We start from the raw sequence: 19,483 nt of genomic DNA on the forward strand, positions 1-19,483 counted from the left end.
GACAGGCTTAGCAGATTTTGTGGCATCCCAGAACCAGACAGACAGCTGCTCTGCTTTTTTGTTTTTGCTCCTAAAAAGAGTAAGAAGCAAGAGGTGAGTTTTTAATTTAATTGTAGAACTGAATTATGTCAAAGTATCGCAAATAGTTCTTCGATTTTTTTCTTTAATTTTGGTCACAAGTCACTGTCAAACCCACATTTCGAATAAGAGCACACAGGACTCGCTCTGTGAAAGTGTCATGAGTGGAAATGTTGGAGCTGGTGTTGAGTGATAATCTCTCTCACTGTGATCTGAAGGCAGTGCTAACCACAGACACTGGTATGTGCCACAGGCCCCTCGTCCCCAGCTCGTCCCGCCACGCCTCAGTCTCGAGGCAGTCCGGTCCCTCCTCCTCCTCCTCCTCGACCCTCATCGCGACCAAAGCTGCCCCCAGGGAAACCAATCACAGACCTGGTACATGTTCTTTTATTTCTTTGACGCTGATTGCCCTTCTCTCCACTAATGGCTTTTTATTGTGACATTGAAATGACATAAATGAAAACTGATTATGAAAGGATAAGTTTGGTGTTTTTGGATGTTCACCCTTTTCCTTTTCTTTGTGTGTGTCTAACTGACTTATGGGAACAACAGTTTTTGAAGCTGGTCCAGTATTCAATGAGAGCACTGCAGCCAGCTGTGACGAAAAGGCAATTGTGCACTGTCAATGTATGTCAATTAAAAGTGTTTGTTTTTGTCACTAACAGGCTCAGATTGTTATTCTAAGTATTTGACAACATTATGGAAAGGATCCCTACAGAGATAGACCTTCTTATTAAAGAGTAAGATCACTTTTGTCCAACCAAAAACAGCCAGGAAATTGTTATTGCCGAACACACCAGACTCCATTTAAATAAACTGTAATTTTAACATTGTAAAACATGCTTCATTCAAAGTCAGCGGAAACAAAATAAACTCACAAAGCCATCTAGATTTGTCTTTAAACTGTTCCAAAAATAGCCAAGTATAGTTTGGTTGGAATGAAGCCTTAATTTACCCAGTTAGATGTGGAAATGTACTGGCTGTATACATGCTAAAATTACTGTTTATTTGTATGGAGTCTGGTGGGTGTGGCAATGGTGATTTCATGGCTGTTTCTGGGGACAAAAAAGGATCTTATGCTTTAACAAAAAGGTCTATCTCTGTAGTGATCTTTTGCGTAATGTTGCCAGACACTTGTAATTACAATATGAGCCTTTCATTGGCAAAAACAAGCACTTAGAGTCGCCATACATCGATGGTGCACAATTGCCCAGAGTGGTTACATTGCAGCCTATTTCGCTGCTGCCAGCTTTAGCACTCTCACTCCATATTGGACAAGTTTCAAAAATTGTTGTTCCCATTAGTCACTTGGACAAAAAAGGGAAAATATGGTTTAGGTTAAAAGTACTGGAGTTACCCTTTAATTTGATTGTTTCTTCTGTGTGCTATCTCCAGTCTCGGCCCTTCAGTCCGCCAGTTTCTGGCAGCCCCCCGCCTTTTGCCCCTCTTGCCCGTGCAGAGAGCTCTTCCTCCATCTCCTCCATCACCTTACAGAGTGCAGCGTCCACTCCAACCTTAGGAAAGGAGCTCAGCATGTCCGCCTCAGGTACACTACCAGCAAGTCATCTTTTGTCTTTGGCCTCACATCTCATTCTGTGTCCATGTTGTCTGTCTGTCATCATCGTGCCCTTGCCTCACGGTCTTGTCCCTCTCCATGATTCTCTTCTCCTCATGTCTCTGCTCACTCAGAGGCCACACAGCCTCTGGTATGGTTTGACCACGGCAGGTTTTATTTAGCTTTTGAAGGTGAGTCGAGCCAGTACGCTGCTGTAGTCCCACCAGTGCATGGGCTGAAAGCGCCTGCCCTCCTTTTACCTGCAGTCCTTTCAACGTTCATGTTCACTGAGCCAGAATATTGCTGCCCATCCCATCCCATGTCCTGCTCATTCACCCACAGTCTGGTGTCTAGATCGATGTTTGAGTTTCAACTTTTTTGCTTTTTTGGTTTATACTCCCCACTTTATCTTTTGCGCAAAACCAATGACTATATATAAAGATGGATGATGCATCTCCACTTCCTCCCACTGTGCAAAAATGAGGCCAAAATATCCCAAATGCTACAGCTGCCATCTTGCACTGGTGATGTCATTTGGAGCCAGAGTCTATGCAGTAGCGATCTGCGTGGTATCAAGTGCTGTCAAACATGACCGCAAACCCCATTTTTGTAGTATCGAGTAACTTATCAGAAAAATTGAACTGTAATTTGAGTTTTAGTTTGGCCCATGTTTCATATGCTAACATGACGGGGGCGGGATTTATGACCTGCACTGCAGCCAGCCACCAAGGGGTGATCAAGATGTTTTGGAATCACTTTTAGGGAGCTGTCATGTCGTCCATCTTTATTATACAATCTATGTGTGTAGCCCATAGCTGCACATTTGAGCATATAGGGAAGGAGCCGAGAGAAAAGACATAGTCAGAGTGTATTTTAGGTGCATTTTGTGTGTGTGTGTGTGTGTGTGTGTGTGTGTGTGTGTGTGTGTGTGTGTGTGTGTGTTTTCAACAGGATGCTCCAGAGGACCCAGTCCGCTCACCATGGGACCCCAGGACACTCTGCCAGTGGCAGCTGCCTTCACAGAAACCATCAATGCCTACTTCAAAGGCGCAGACCCCAGCAAGTAGGCCCACACAGAACACAGAGACAGTTTTTAATGTTATAAGTATCAAGATATAGAGTCTAAGACCAAAACCCTGTGACTAGCATTGCCTGGGGATCCCTAGTAATTTGTAACAATTATGGAGGTCGTCTGTGATCCTAATCCCGTGCAAATCTGCCATGTCCGCAAATTATCTGCCATATTTCGCCAAACACAGAGGTCATTTGATAACATTAGTCTTATGCAAACTGGCATTTCCTGCTTTGGTCTTTTTTTTGTTTTCTCTGCGCCTTTTTTCTGCCTCTTTCTCGGTCCAGAATTATGGAATCTGCTTTGGCAATTATGAATGAAAGTATTGACACCATTTTGGGCGCAGAAGGCTCATGTCGCTACACAGCATGGAGTCCCATTTGCAGAAAGAGCAAGCTCAAATCCATCAGAGGAGCAAAATCTTGAAAGATGATGAAATGGATGACATGAGACAATGTGGCGTGTTCTGTTCTGTTTGTTTAACTCACATTTAAAAACGAAAATTTTAAAAAAGGAGGTCAACACGGGACATTGCCACCAGAGTCCTGCACGAATCTGATTTTTAAGACCCACTCCTGATCCAGTACCATGACGTGCAATACCGTACAAGCGCCCGAACATATGACTTATTGGTTCCACAACCTGATGCGACCCGTCAACACAAGATCTGCTGCAGGCCCCCGTAACCGCAAATCCTAAAATAACCATGCGCTGCTCAAATAATTCAATTAGGCAGCGCGTTCTAAAGTGATCATTTTGGGACATTTCATACATGTGAAACTATAATAATATATTTTTAGAATAGGGTAATTCAGACAATACAATTTCAATGAATATTTTTGCTTATACTCATGACACTGAGCCAAACATCTCCACGGTTAACATGCGTGTAAGGAACACATCTGGTTGAAAGGGCTCTCAGATTCCAGGTAGCGCAGAGGATGGAGCCGTTACACAAAGTCAGCAGTAACAGAGGATAAAAATGTAAAAAAAACCCAAAAAAAAACAGTAATTATATTTATCATCCAACACTGATCTGACCTGCAGAACCGAAGCTGGAAATAAAATTAAGACAAAATACCACTCGCAAATCACCTTCTTTGCAGGTCACCCGCCTGATGTGAAACTCTGATCACAGCTAATGGTGCTGTGTAGTGTTTCTGTGTTGTGCAGAGTGGAGTTTCATATGACTGTGTGCATCATATCCAGAGGAAAAAGTCAGTACATTTGAGTACGTATCCCTTGCGAATGCGCTGCACGAAACAAAGATGGTGGGGGGTAATTTCTGAATCACATGAGGTCCCCTGGTAATACTTGTCCCGTGTGAATAGGGCTTAATAAAGTGAATACATTCCTGGCAGCTACAAACTGACTTTGCATTTCAGTTCTGACACTAAAGGGATTCTGGGAGTGTGCCTTTGTTCTGAGATCTGTCTCTCCACTCCCTCTGTCCCAGATGTGTGGTGAAGATCACAGGGGAGATGGTGCTGTCCTTCCCTGCGGGCATCACTAGGCATTTTGCCAGCCACCCGACTCAACCCGTCCTCACCTTTTGCATCAGCAACTATAGCCGGCTGGAGCAGGTCCTCCCCAATCCACAGCTGCTGTGCTGGTAGGAATAACATTACAGACACACACACACACAAAATACATACATGATATCCAAGTATCTAATTATGGTAATCACATGGCTGATGGAGTAACACGCTCCTCTCACCCCTCAGTGATTCCACAACAGACAGTAGCTTAGACACCAGGGAGTTCTGGGTGAATATGCCAAACCTGATGAGCCATCTGAAAAAAGTGGCTGAACAGAAGCCTCAGGCGACGTACTACAACGTGGACATGATCAAATATCAGGTATCAGATATTCATTTGTCTGTGTATGTAGTGGATCTGACTATCTGTCCCTCCATATTTCTCACTGTCTTGTGTTTCCGTGTTTCCCAGGTGTCAGCAGAGGGGATCCAGTCCACTCCTCTGAACCTGGCGGTGAGCTGGCGAGGCGATGCCAACAACACAGACCTTAGAATAGACTACAAATACAACATGGAGGCCATGGCCGCTCCCATGCCATTACACAACATCCAGTTCCTGGTTCCTGTGGATGGAGGCATGGCCAAACTCCAGGCCATGATCCCCCCCGCCACCTGGTAAGGACTCTTTGCCTTCAGTAGCTTTTGTTAGAGCAGCCAACGCCAATGTATCACCATTAATTGGCGCTGGTTACTTGTGTTATTGTGGCGTATTTATTATGATTATGAATACAGTCCATCTGATGCCTGTTTTGTTTCTGTTTTTCATTGTTTCATCACTAGTACAAATACAGCTGTAGCCAGTACCTCACTATCACTATCCTCATTCATATTTTAAGAAGCTACAAATTAAATTCAGCCACAAAACAAGAGCACTCAGAGAGCGAGAACCTCCGCCAAGCAGCTCGGATTTCCCGCCATTTTATTATTTTATCCACTTCACTTCAACCAATCACCACCAAAATTTTATCATCTGTACCTTGTCCCATTATCAACCTTCCCTGAAAATTTCATCAAAATCTGTTCAGACCAATGCCGGCAAAAACATAACCTCCTTGGTGGAGGTAATAAACCGGAAAAGCTGCAGAGTGGAGGTACAGAGAGTTGTTGCTTAGAGATGATACACCATCTCATCTAGTTGCATTGGTGTGAACCAGCAGGTTTTTAGAACGTTGCAGAATGACAAGTGGTTGCAAGTTTCAACTCGTCTCGACGCGAATGTTTGGTCTGAACTGGACTTTACAGTCACTCCCTGGCTGCAAGTACACTGCTACATGTAGCTGCATGCTAACATCAGGGAAACATGTCATCTTGGTTGCCCATGTCGTTAATTTCTCTCTGAATTCGGATCATATTCCTGCTGGAACATATCCAGTTGTAAAAATTTTGCTTTAGAAACTTTAATTGGTGGTTTTTCATGGTAAAAAAGTGTCACTATTAATCAGTACAGACATACTCTGGCTGCAAAGATGGTGCAGAGACGCGGAGATTAGGGAGACCTGGAAAGGTACTAAAGAGACAGCTGCTAAAGCAGAGTGTGTTAGACAGAGGGTGAATACAGGTGTTCCAGCATGGACAGTATGAGGAAAATAAAGTGGTTTATTTTTCTTACTATTAAAGCATGTAAACATGTTCTAGTAGAAACCAAGAATTCAAGTATGAGTCTGAATATGAACCTAATATGTCCCAAGTGTCCTAAGTTTTGTATCCACTGTGGCTTAATGCATATCAAACTGCAACATGTCCTCTGTAATGTCGAATTATTTTCTCCTAAAGGAATCAAGAGCAGCAGACAATACAGTGGAAAATCCCTAGTCTCTCTCATAGATCTGAAAATGGAGGTAAGTGTTCATATTTGTATTTATTCATGTTCTTACATAATATTCTTGCTAAGCAATCAGTCTCATTAAAGTTTTTTTGGTATCGGCAGTCTTTACTGCAACAGAAACACAAAAAAAGCCTGTCAAAGCTGTCATACTGTATCTGTGTCCTAAAGGAGTCGGGGCTCTTCTGGGCCGGTTCCAGATGACAGAAGGTCCCTGTAAACCCTCACAGCTGGCGGTCCAATTCAGCAGTGAGGGATGCACTCTGTCAGGCTGTGACATCCAGTTGGTTGGGACTGGTTACCGGCTATCGCTGATCAAGAAGAGATTTGCTGCAGGTTAGTTTGAGTATCAGACATGTGTGATAGGGTCCCACTGCAGAACTCCAGGCTCGGGCCCACCTCTAGCGCTGGGACCTATCCCCATCGTTACACCCCATAGTGGATAATTATAATGTTAGTAAATAAGTGTGTTATATGTTTAGGTGCCACTGTATTACAGGCTACAGAGTGTAAAGGGTTCATTTAGATGCCACATAACCTTTGCCACACGACCTCCACCAGTAACACCAAGGTAAAACAATACAATGTTCATATTTCAATATAACTGTAACTTACAAAGTTAGGTAACGTTAGTAGTAGCAAACAACTTACGTTATTAATCCACTGAGTTTGCTAATGTAAGTTAACATTACTGTATATATTATAATAGCTAGCTAACGTCAGCCAACATTAGCAAACTCAAGTTATTTGCTGCTTAACATTACGTTATCTAACTTGATTATTAAGGTAGTATTGCTGACATTGGTGTTATTGGTGGAGGTTGTGTGGCTTATTCATACTAATGAACGCATGCTATCATATCCCAATGATCATTCCTGGCGTACACAGTTTACTTCCTCCTCCGAGCTCAGGACCAGAAAGTGTCCGACGGGGGAGATAGGCCCGAGCCTGGAACTCTGCAGCTGGACCCTTCTCAAAATGTGTGTGACCTCTTTGGTGTAGTCACTCCTCCAGGCTGAACGTCTCCGCTTCTCTGACATGTTTCGTTTTGCTCCGCAGGGAAATATTTGGCGGATAATTAGTGGGACCTGTTTGTGAACGGAACCAAAAGAATCAATGGCTTTTGACTGTGAAGACTATGGATCCATCCCATGTTTAGTGCATTCGAAACCTTATCTTTAGCAGATTAATTAACAGAACACAAACACACAGAGGTGATATTTGATTTCATGACATCACATTCAGTAGACTGACTGCTGCTGAGTTTATGCAAGTAAATACGAGTCATTAGTTCTGTGCACTTGAAACACTTACGGGCTTACATGGAGTAAAACATAGGGAAACCCTGATTCTTTGTTCTCGTTAACATAATTGTGGATTCATACAGTGATCCAGCCTTATTCATTGCAGTTTCTTTGTCTAACTGGTTGTCTTTGCAAATGCACTGTAAAAGATAATGTGAATAGATTATATAATATTAAAACAATCTTAAACAAGGTGGAAAAGACTGGAAAATGTAAAAAATAGGTGTAGTTTAGAGTTGCTTTGCAGTTGTACTCCAATAAGTTTTAGGTTACATGGTAATATCTGATTTACACTGCCACCTCAAATCAGATTTTTTTCCCACCACGTGTGACCAATCTTTATCGTTGTCTAGGCAGAATTTATGTTTCTGTGTAGACAGCCTTTAAAAATGTCACAGCCCGTTCTGTCAGTCTTGTGATTCAAAGTGACTGGTCAGTTCACAGTTCAGAGTGACCTGCAGCGCTGGACTAACATCAGCACTCTTATTCTGAAGGTGCTTTTTATATGGAATTATATTTGTGCCTCAGTCTGGATCGTGTGATGGGGAATATTGAGCACAGTGAAGCTTTGCGTGCAAGCGCATTAATTATATTTAGCAGAAAAATTATCATCATGCAAAGAATACATTAATTTAAAGGAGCGGTGTGTGACATTTAGAGCAGTAATGTAACAGCAAACCATTATTTGTGATGTAAAGATAGACTGAAGTAATGGCATCTCGAGCAGAGAGTGAAGTCACACATCCTCTGTGTGTGTTGTAATCTGAGCTTCTCTGTTTTTTGTTGTGGTAGACGATCCGACTGTGTGTGCGTGCATGTGAGTGTATCCTGGCTAGCTTATCGCCGCCACTCTGCGCTGTGCTCTTACAGTGGTTACCACTGATATCGGTGCATCGTTGTCACAGAAGTGTAGCACCCACCATCCAGTCCTTCCCCCATGTTAACACCGTCAGCTCTCTCCCAGGGTTCGTACAAGGTGTGTGAGGTGCTTTAAGTACTTGAATTTGGCACTCAGAAATTTAAGTACTGGAAAACCTTGAAAATCAGACATTTTTTAAACTTGATCCTAGAAAAAAAGGAATTATTGAGAGGAGTACAGAATGATGAATTATTCTATGAGCGATCAGAAAATTGTTTAAATGTATAAAGCAAATAACGGCTGTGCTTGCAATTATTGTAGAATGAAATATGAGCGGTATGAGCTCAATTCAACCTCAAAAATAAAAATGATTGCTTGAAAAGATACTTATAAGTCCTTGAATTTGACTTGTCTCTGTCTGTACAATCCCTGCTGTCAGCATTGTTGCTGTTAGCACTGTTTTTTGGGTTAGCACCATTAGCTGCTAGCTGCTTGCTCAGCCACGTGAGAGCCATGTGCAGACAATCCTGTCCCAGACTCTGAATCATAGATATGCTCTATATGTCACATGTCGCTCCTTTTTAAGATGAAAAAATTATTTTATGCTCCATACAAAGTGTCTGTAATTATTACACATAATTACTAAAATGTGAAAGAGGTTGCTTGTACTGACAAAAGTTTAGCTCACTGTTTTTGTTTTGTAGCCACAAACTTTAGTGTTCCTGTTGACTCTCACTGCTCTCTTATGTGATGATGAAATTGTTTTATTTTTGTCCAAAAAGCTCAGATAAACAGACTGTACACAAACTACCCAGAATCAAACAGCAGACATCAAAGTTAGCAGCCAGCTGGTGAACATTTTGGAATATTTAGCTGCTAAAAGGCAGATTTTCTCTCAGGATTTGGTGTAGACTGAAAACAGCTTGATATGTTTATAGGCCACTGTTTGCTAACAAGTTCACCTCATCAACTCACACAGAAAGGGTTTTACAGGGTGCAAAAGTCGAGGCGGGCCCGCTGCCTTTTTTTTTTTTTTTTTTTGTAATCAAATGCCGCTAGTGAAAAAAAATGCTTGCTGCACTTTTTTATTGTTGGAAGGCAACCGCCCCATCACATCCTTATGCGAACCTTCCCATGCAATCAATCTACCCTTTATTTATTTTTTATTTCACATTAATTAGTTGCTAGTTCTTAAAATGTTGAGGCAGAGGGTCCTCGCTGTAGCTCTGGTTGAGGGTGAGTTGCTGTCAGCAAATAGTTTTTTGGTCACAGGGAAACGGAGATCTGTTTTGGTACATGAGACCCTAAAAAAGAGGGTGGATCATGGGGAGTACCACCAGTCGGTCTAGGAGCTTCGCCTCCATGATGGCTGTTTCCAGGCAGATTTTAGGATGACTCAGGGGCAGTTTGACAACCTGCTGTCTGTCATCGGGCTGTATAGCTCTGTGTATCCAGCAAACGTTACCACCAGTTTCTCCTTCATTGTTTACCAACTGTAAACTTGTTGTCGTGACAACCACAGAAGGCCCGCCTCTCAGATCATCCGATTGGACAATGGGGAAAAAGCATAGATGACCTGGGGCGCTTTTCTGCTTTGAGTTGAAGTTTTTTCAGTTCAAGTCAAGTTCAACACAAAAACAGTGAGCAAAAAGTTTCATTCTCATTAAAAACAATTACAAAAAGTTGCCTCCAGCTGCTAAAACACTTTCTGTGTGATCGGGGCCTTAAAAGGTGATAAAATGTCAGTGTTCACAGCTGTTTTCCGCTGCTCACAGGGGGACAAAAATTACATTAGCGATTTCAATGCCTTAACTGTGTAGCTAGCTGACAATTGTCGAGTTAGTCAACTAACTAGGGCTATATACTGAATAGTTCGGAGGTTCAAAGCTTCGAAACATTTGTAAATTGTATTGTTTTGTTGTTTACATGTCTATTCATTTTGTCTGAGTCCGATATTTCTGCACAGTTGCACCCTTGCTATTGTACTATATTGTAGAGTTAGATTGCCGTGGTGGCTGCAAAGGTAATAAATGATGATAAATTCTCTACAAAATATCGTTAATCTGTCTGCAAAAAAAGTCTTACTTTGTCCCATCCCACGATCAGGATTGGAGCACACATATGTAATACTATATTTTTACACACGCAGCCTTTACCACTACTTCAATGGCATTTTGCCGTTAACGGGTCATGTGAACAGGAAGTTGAAACTGACAGTAAATCAAGAACAAAAGCATTTCAGTACCACTACGGGCACGTGCAACGCTGAGATACAGCAACTTTCCCACATCATTGGACCTAAGTGGTTTTTGTGGTGGTGTGTGGACAGTCAAATTTTGTGACTATAGGGCGATACTTGTGTGAATAAAAGACGCTGCTACTTTCACAGGAAGAGTTTGGTTGTTTTATTCTGTTAATGTCACAGGAGTTATGTTTGAAAGGGCCTTGACATGTGAGATGCATAGAGAGCCAGAAGTGAGTGCCATATGGGGGTGAGAGGGAGCTTTAAGTTTCAGGAGACATGTAGAGGAGACCTGGGCAGACAATTGTAGGAGTTGCCTTTGATGCTGCTTAAAGGGGTAGTATGGATTTTTTGAAGTTGGATTGTATGAGGTGCTTATCCATAGCCAGTGTATTACCAACAGCAGATGTCAGTCAGCACGTTTCCAGTTTGGAGAAGTGGCAGGAGTGCTGACATGGACACTAAGCAATGTGCTGCTGTGTTCAAGGGCTGCAGCAAAACTTATTTTAGCTGCCTAGACAAGGTCCCACCTAAAAAACTCTATAACAGATTAACTGTACGCCAAATTGAGTGTGTTTCTCTGCGTTACGTTCAGAGAAGCCTATTCTGACAGGGAAGCAGTCGATGGCTTTTATTTCCCATCTATGCTCTCACCAATGCCACCAAAGTCTATTAAGAAAAACAGTAATTTTAGTTCACTGATCACACAAGCTGGTGATCTACTGCTGCCTCTGTCAGTTGGTTTGATCGTGTCATTGTGTGACTTTGGTGAATTCAAACTAACCCTGTTAAACACCAAAGTCATGCATTAATACAAAGAAAACAACTGATCAAGGCATCAGTATATCAGCAGCTCCTGTGTTCAGTGATGTTAAATTACTGTTTTTCTTAATGGGGCCTGGCTTTAAAGAAATTGATTTAACGGCTTCATTTTCCTGTTGGTAATCAGGGAACCCAAGCAAATGAAGTGAAAATATTCTAAATATAGGCCTAGCATACGCTTAAGTTATTATTATTATTATTATTATTTTGCCTCTACACTGGCGATAGCCATGGATGGAGGCATTATTTATTAGTTTTATTATTAGTTTTTCAGGTTGTCTGCCATCCATCCCATTCTCGTGATATCTCAAGAAACTCTCAAGGAAATGTTTTCAAATTTGGCACAAACATCCACTTGGACTCAACGATGAACTGATTAGGTTTTGGTGTTCTAAGGTCAAAGACACAATGACCTTGCATCCGTCCCATTCTTGTGAACACCATATCTCAAGAACACCTTGAAGATTTTTTTTTTCCAAATTTGGCACAAACATTCACTCAGACGCAAGAATGAACTAGATTAGAAATTAGAATTTCGTAGTTGAAGGTCAAAGGTCAAGGTCACTGTGACATCATCTGTCTCATTCTTGTGAATTGAATACAATATCTCAAGAAGGCCTTGACGTCATTTCTTCAAATTTGGCACAAACATCTACTTGGACTCAAGAGTAAAGTTGATTAGGTTTTGTTGTTCAAAGGTCAAGGTCACCGGGACCTCACAAAACATGCTTTTAGCCATAACTCATGAATTCATACACTAATTGTGACAAAATACACACAAATGTCTAATAGGATAAAATGAAATGATATATCCAAGAAGTCAAAGGTCAGTGTCACTGTGACATCATAATGTTCTGCAAAACACTTTTATAGCCACTACTCAACACCATTATCTCAGGAACAGAAGGGGAGACATAAATCCTGGCCCTAATCTTAGGTGTCCATCCTGAAACTGTGCTCATCTTCAGGTCCCGTTGGGGGGGAGATGTGTGTGAACCATCCATGTTTTAGAATATGTAGCTTCTTTGCGTCCATATTTGAAGCACCGTCAACTGTCATGGCTACATATGAGTCTGGGCAGACGTGGATGTAAACTGTAACTGCAACTTGACTGATGCGCAAAGGCATTTAACCACAACGCGGTAATTCTAGTCTAATAGTTGGCTAAAATATGTTTTGTTGCTGCCCTCATCCACAGCAGTACATTGCCTTACTTCCATGGCGGCACTTTTGCCTGCTTCTCACAACTGGTGATGTGCTGACTGACATTTACTGTACGTAATACACTGACAATAGATAAGTACCTCGCTCAACCCCACTTCAAAGAACCCAAACTATCCCTTTAAAAACTTGGCCAAGTCCTTTGACCATGATCTTTGATAGAGGTCTTGACGAGGATTTTTGAGGACATAACAGAGTGACGAAGATAAAAGTCTATGAGGAAGACAGCTCTATTCCTGTCCCTGTTTAATTTCCTCCCTTTTCCACCATGTTGAATAAATGTTTTATCATTTTCTAATAGCAATATTTAAGTGTAAAAAGTGTACATAAAAAGCTATGTTTCAAATATTTCTCCGGGCATATGGATGTGTCTGTGATTGTCTCTTGGTTTATTGATGTCAGCACTCATGATGAATTAGGTTCTGTGTATCAACACCACCACTCTCCATCTATTGTTTTACATGTGGGTTTCTTGTACCAAAAAAAAGAAGTGTTACTGTTGATGAATAACTCCAAACGGTGCCGCATGAAATCTGCATTTGTCCATTCCAGTCTTATCAATGCAATACCAGTTTATCCATTTCAATACGGTCATGATACGTGTGTTATTGTATACTCGTACTATGAGAGGAGACTTTTTTGCCTTCACTTGAACCTCCACTCTCTGTTTCGCTGTTGTTGCACCTCCAGAAACTCATCGTCAATAAATTTGGCATGTATCCATTGATATTCCCATTTCATGCATCTGATATAGGTGTTTGACATTCTCCTGTGTTTGACACGCACACAAAACACACCTTAAATTTCATGAATTAAACAAATTCATTGCCTCATGTCACATGAACATCACATTTTATAGAATGTTTTAATGTGTTGACTCACAGTTTGGGCCTGGGTGTAATATTTCATTTAGTCCTTTGAAGAAGAACAAAAAAAAAACATATGGTTCTTTCAGTTGATTAAGAACAACAGTTCTCAGTGTTTCTGTTCATTATGCTTATGTTTTTTCTTTGCCTTATTTTCGAGCGTGTCCTCCAACATGAGAGGGTTTCTGTAAGTTTATTTTTTCTACAACTCTTTTGGCTGTATTTCTTTCACTGCATTAGGACACAGAATATGCAAACATGTCATGTAAATTTCCCATCCAAAGATTTTGAAAGTAAATATATGAAAAAATCAATATAATGTAATACCTGTTTTACTTGGTAATAAAGAAGAAGAAATATGAGCTGTTTATCTCCCTCTGATTTGTTTCCGAAGTTCCAAAAAGTCTTATCAGTGTTGCACGGGCCATCGTAAAGTAGATGGTGTGGAGAAATAATGTGATTAGGCTAGTTGAGAAAACAATGTTTCAATGTTTTGGCTAAGCTGAGGTTCAAAGTTCATCCTTGACCTTGGAAACAGGTAAGCCAATATGACAGGAAGTGCCCACAAAAGAAAAGGAAATGTGAACATCTACAAATCTATGACAACCAGGCAGACTGCCGGCTGATGAATATCATGTGGTATGATCAAAAGCTCCAAAACGGCCACCAAATAGATCATTTGGGGAGGTTGTTTCTCAACTGCTTTTTTAAGGTCAAGAATAATCTGAATAATCTAGTAGCTTCTTTCAACCACATTATACTGTCCTCATTAGCAATTAAAGTTATGAATAATGTATCAGTGAAATGAGATGTAGTAACTGTAGAAATGTCATTACAAACAAACCTGAGCAGCAGGAATGTTGCATTCAAGTGGTGCTGGAATTATCTGAAAAATGTTCCTGACTTGGAAAATTAATTTGAACACCCGCTCACGTCGCATATGGGAGAACTTTTCCTCATAGGCTTTTTTCATAACCGAGATCCCTTTCTGGTAGAAAGCCCTTGAGGAAATTTCTCCCAACTGTGCTCAAGAAAACACCTCTGGATTAAGCCGAAATTTTGGCACAACTTGACATGGTATATGCCGAGTTGGCCCCTGGGCACAGATATGAAAAGGCCCCTCCATCTCTTCCACACAGGAGCAAGACACAGACTTTGTGGTGGGTTTGCATCGTTTTTTGTTGTCTTGCATCTCTTTGTAGGCTAGTTGTTCTGCATCTTTAGTGGTTTGTTTTTTTGTGGTCATTTTGTGTGTGGTTATTTTCTGTCACCTTGCAGTTGTCTTGTGTCTATTTGAGGACATTTTTGTTTGTCTTTGTGGTTGTTTTTCCCCTTTTTGTAGATATCTTGTGTCTCTTTGCAGAACCTTTGCATCACTTTGTGGTATTTTTGTGTCTTTTTGGTCATTTTGAGTCTCTTGTGTTTATGTGGGTAACATCTTGGGGGTGAAGGCCAGGGGGGCCTGGGCCTGTGCCCATCCATTCAGTAATCCATCAATGGTTGATGTTACAAAACTTTTGATTATTCATATATATATATTTGCTCACATACAATTTCTAAAAGTTATTTATTAGGACTGATTTTCAGTTGGATGTCCAAAGACATTTTGGCAAGAACCTGATTTGTTAATAATATTAAAAATAATAATAATAATAATAATAAAAAAATCTTCAAGAATGAGCAGTATAAAATTAAATTGCTCATTGTTTTAGCTAAATTTTATACTCATAAAATATAATACCTAAAGAAATTAACCTTGTTTCCTGCCCTCGAAAACTCTGATCTAGATACATATAAAGTTAATAATAAAATATGTGTGAAATATATATAAATATATCTAATAAAATCTAACCAAAACTAATAATTTCTGCAATTCTTACAACTATATAACTAAGTTGGTAAACCTCTGTATGTGTTTATGTGTGTGTTCATACTTCTGTCGCTCTTATTTATGTTTGTCTGTCTGGTTTTGTATGATGACATTACTATTAATGAAGTTTGTACTTGTCTCATTATTTTAAATTTTAAATTTTTGGTCATTACTTACCACTTCATATATAAACTGAATGTACTGACCACTGACTGCACTGTGTAAAGTTAAAAAAAAATACATTAACAAGACACGTAAAGCAATATTTTAGTGGGTTTTTTTTTTTGTTGTTGTTGTTGTTTTTAAAGGACTGGTGCAGAAACAGCTATCAGTGTGCTGTTTAAACCCTCTGAGCAATAAAATACATCTTTGTAGCGTTCATGTTGTTTCCACATTTAAAAGCTCATAAACAACGGGACCATCCGAGGAGCACCTGAATGCAGCACTTATACGCGGGAGCCCCGCCCACTGACTGATGGTTCACGGTTGCCATGACAACACCAAGCACTACAGAGCTAACTACTTTGTTCAGCTCGGCTCAAGAGGTCTTGAAATCGGTAAAAACGTGTTAAATTTCCCACGGTAATATTTCTGTATACCTCCTTTCATACAATACAATCTATAACACTATACTGTTTGTTAAAATTAGTTAAAATAATAACGGGTTTACTCACGAGCCAACTCCAAACAGCTAAATATGTTAACTTAGCTAATGCTACTCAGAAGCTAAATATGTTAACCTAGCTGACGTTACTCAGAAAAGCTAGCATAGCAATGTTTGAATAGTTTTGACGTTATCCTCCATATTTATGTATTTCATTTCAAAGTGAGTTTACTATCAATAATTTGTGATGTGTTATCACAAGTATTTGGAGTTAGTTGCTCCTGTGTATGATAAACTGTTATTTATTAATTGAGCTAATGGCAGCATATTTGTGTTTATATGAAGACCAGCTAAAGGAAGGGGAAGCTGTCATGTCTGACCTGCTTAAAGAGAAATCCCTCAGAAGAGAGAAGAGGACAGGTAAGGTGTCCTCAGAGGGGAGCCATGGAGTCAGAGGCAAAGAAACAACAGGCAGGACTAAGGAGTGAGTAAACTGTACACATTATACATTCACCTTTTGTTTTCTGCTATCTTTGTCAGACATGTATCAACAACTGTAACATAGTGGCAGAGAAGGATTTTCAGAAAGTCCTCCCAGCACAGTGTGCTTGGGTGAGACTTTCCTCTCAGCTCATTTTCAATTAAATGGAGGTGTGTATGAACCATGGCTCTTCTTGTGATCATGTCTTTCAGCTCTATAAGCACTGTCTCGTACATCGATGAACTAGCACACCATGATGACAACACTCGGATGGCTGTAACAATGGAGAACACCTACCAGATGGGTGAGATAATTGTCACCTGTATGGCAGATGTGCCGCACCATAGCATCATCACCAACTAGAAAAATACAACAGTGATTTGAATTTGATTCTCTAAGAGATTTAGTTTGTCAAAATATTTGGGCAGAAATTCAGTTTTATTTATGTGCTGTGATTACTTGAGCTGCACTACAACCTTACAAATGCTGGCTAGGGATGGGTACCGAGACCCAGTATTAAACAGCCCTGTGCAAAAATAAAAACCTAGATAAAAACCGCTCGCAGAGCTAACAGCAAACTATTAAACTAAAATGAAAGCTGTCTGTATGTAGGCTAACTCTTAAAATGTACCTGAGGCAGCCGACCTGCAGACAGTGAGTCTCCTCAGTAAAGGGGGGATAGACAGCAGGATGAAAGACTGATACTGATGTCTGTGTTCTTCATGCTTAACTAACATTACTTTTTTCCACTCAGTATTGTGATGTCAGGAGGAATATAGGAGGAGGAGTTTATATTGTGATTTTGTTGTTGTAAATGTGACTGTAGCTGCCATAGACTGTGTATAAAACTGTCGTGTGTATCTTCCTAAACACATGCAGTGATATACATTGCTACTTTTGCTACATTCATTTGCATTTGTTTAAAATTTGTCATTATCAAAAGCTAAAAAAAGTTTTAAGTAGGTGCTCGCTGCTGAAAATGTTTGGCCCATCAACATTTTCTGGTTTTAAAATCCAGCCCAATTGAAGCTGTAGTTGAATAGCCCTGATTTATGGTATTGTTGTCTTTGTCTTTTGGACCACAGGACCATACAAACGCATCCCTGTCCCTGCAGTCACTGACATACTGAAGGATGTACTCACCAGTTACCTCCAAGAGGAGAAATATGAAGTAGAATGGTCCCAAAAAATGACAAAAACAATATGTGAGGTAATTAAAACTGAAAAGCTCACTCATGCAGCACCTTCTGAATACCTTGAATTCTCTTCTGTCAGTTTCATTCTTTGAAATTGTCCCTCCCAGGTGATAAGAGCTCGCGTGAAGGACCTCATGATCCCCCGATATAAGATTGTCGTCCTGGTCCACATTGGCCAGCTCGCCGGGCAGAGCATGCAGATCAGCAGCCGCTGTCTGTGGGACGCATCGAATGACACGTTTGCCTCCTACTCCTTCAAGAACAGCTCTCTGTTTGGTGTGGCAACAGTCTACGCTGTTTACTTAGAGTGAATCGTGAGGACATTGAACAGACTCTGATGAGAACACTTAAGTTATATAATTCTTACAGTCATGTATGAAATGACAAAACAAGAATTTGTAGGCAAAATTCTGGGTGTTTATTAGTTTTGGTAGCACAGAAAATGAAATCACATCTTGACAGTGAAGATTTTATTTTACACTAATGAATGACAGATTGATGATGATGACCCCCCTGGGGATGTTCCCCTTTAGCAGAGCATGGAGAGGTCACTCCTTCGACAGCCTATTTGACAGCACACTGATATTAGTGCCTGGTTTTGGTCCCGCTGATGATGGTCCATCGCTTGCACGTCTGTCATCTTACGTTTTGGCTCCATGTTACCTGCCGAGAGATATCAGCCTGTCAGTGATTTTTTTTAAGGTCGTGAAATGAACCCTAAAGCTACTGAAGTGACTGTGTACTCACTGTCTTGTAGAGTTTCCTCTTCTCCCATCAGTCGTCTCCACCTGGATCCTCCACAGGTGTACACCACCGCCCGTACAAACGCTCGGCCACACAGCTTCAGTGTGTTATCCTGCGTCTGCACCTGTGCTACACACAGCATGCACAGCAGCGTCGCGAGCAGTAGTTGGGGTCTCATGTTGTTCATTCTCAGAGACGATCTGTCCTCATCAGCCCTTTTATGTACAGGCCCCAGTGATGTCACACACCTTCCCAAATCTCCCACCTGTGTAAATAGTCTGTTTATCTCCAGTAACCATCATGAGCTTTTAACAGCGGATGTCAGTCCGGTCATACGGGATGTGTGTGGGAATCTAGGCCACCATGATGATCATTGATTGACTACATTTTCGTAAATGTTAAAGAGAAAGAATTGCTCTTTTATGTCCGAACTGCAGGGTTTTTATTGCCAGGGATTTAGCAAAGTGTTGCCTAATGGGTCGCTGGCGATGTCCACCTTAGGACAAACTAAGGTGATGGCTCTCTACATAGCAACATAGTGGAGTGTGTGCGCCGCTATCACAAACATAAATCAGTGATTCCGAGAAGAGACAGTCGCAATAACCGGTACGCTTGTTGTGAAATTGAACTGTGTCATGGAAGTTGATCTGGGAATAGTTATTACCAGCCTATTTTTAGAATTCAATGGTGACTGTGAGCAAAACCAAAATCTAAAATATAGCTTGTATTATAAATGTATCTTGATTTAACTTTATTAGTGCAGCTGCTTTTATGAAGTGCAGGAAATCCACAGGTGTAATTAATAACATTAATTATACAAATGTCCAGTTCACAAGTTTCATAATTTGTCACATGATGTTAAAAGTTCATGCTAATTACTGTTTGAATGTGGAAATAGAGCAGCAGCACATTACATCCTGAACATGTGAAGTTCTGGTATATACAACAGAGCTTTTGCATAGTTTTGCCATAGTGAAAACCAAGTATGAAGTCTTCTTGAAATTCTATGTTGTTATGGTCTTGACGTCTTTGATTAGATTTGGTTAGATTAGGGCTTGGGGTTTTTTTTCTTTTCTTTTTTTTTTTAGAAAATGTACCATGGATCAAAATGCAACACAGTTTTAATGTTTTTGATAGAAATATTAAATCATGACTAAAAGAGAAACAACATTGTTCTCACACTTATTTCCACAGTAGACACACCTGTAT

General features: G+C 40.6%; 2 protein-coding genes across 5 annotated transcripts in view; both read left to right on the forward strand.

The window, feature by feature from the left end:
* sgip1b (SH3GL interacting endocytic adaptor 1b) overlaps nucleotides 1-13,741 on the forward strand; it is a 79,278-nt gene extending 65,537 nt beyond the window's left edge. The window contains exons 18-26 of the mRNA XM_049598194.1: nucleotides 332-453; nucleotides 1,474-1,624; nucleotides 2,585-2,696; nucleotides 4,162-4,317; nucleotides 4,430-4,565; nucleotides 4,656-4,858; nucleotides 6,017-6,081; nucleotides 6,237-6,401; nucleotides 7,125-13,741. Coding sequence (XP_049454151.1) covers nucleotides 332-453; nucleotides 1,474-1,624; nucleotides 2,585-2,696; nucleotides 4,162-4,317; nucleotides 4,430-4,565; nucleotides 4,656-4,858; nucleotides 6,017-6,081; nucleotides 6,237-6,401; nucleotides 7,125-7,147 — 1,133 coding nt within the window. The 3' untranslated portion in view covers nucleotides 7,148-13,741. The remainder of the gene's footprint in view (nucleotides 1-331; nucleotides 454-1,473; nucleotides 1,625-2,584; nucleotides 2,697-4,161; nucleotides 4,318-4,429; nucleotides 4,566-4,655; nucleotides 4,859-6,016; nucleotides 6,082-6,236; nucleotides 6,402-7,124) is intronic.
* A 1,996-nt stretch (nucleotides 13,742-15,737) lies between these two features.
* dynlt5 (dynein light chain Tctex-type family member 5) lies at nucleotides 15,738-18,040 on the forward strand. Of its 4 annotated transcripts, none has more exons than XM_049598071.1 (5): nucleotides 15,738-15,831; nucleotides 16,199-16,337; nucleotides 16,547-16,638; nucleotides 17,420-17,544; nucleotides 17,638-18,040. In XM_049598071.1, the coding sequence occupies exons 2-5, from the start codon at nucleotides 16,225-16,227 to the stop codon at nucleotides 17,839-17,841; spliced, it is 534 nt and encodes a 177-aa protein (XP_049454028.1). In that variant the 5' UTR covers nucleotides 15,738-15,831; nucleotides 16,199-16,224; the 3' UTR covers nucleotides 17,842-18,040. The 4 variants fall into 4 exon arrangements, with proteins under 4 accessions (XP_049454028.1, XP_049454027.1, XP_049454029.1 ...); XM_049598070.1 differs by having other exon boundaries at nucleotides 15,748-15,831; nucleotides 16,204-16,337; XM_049598072.1 differs by having other exon boundaries at nucleotides 15,748-15,806.
* Nucleotides 18,041-19,483: the final 1,443 nt, after the last annotated feature.

The sequence above is a fragment of the Epinephelus fuscoguttatus genome, linkage group LG15, assembly GCF_011397635.1.
Source record: "Epinephelus fuscoguttatus linkage group LG15, E.fuscoguttatus.final_Chr_v1".
Lineage (NCBI taxonomy): Eukaryota > Metazoa > Chordata > Actinopteri > Perciformes > Serranidae > Epinephelus > Epinephelus fuscoguttatus.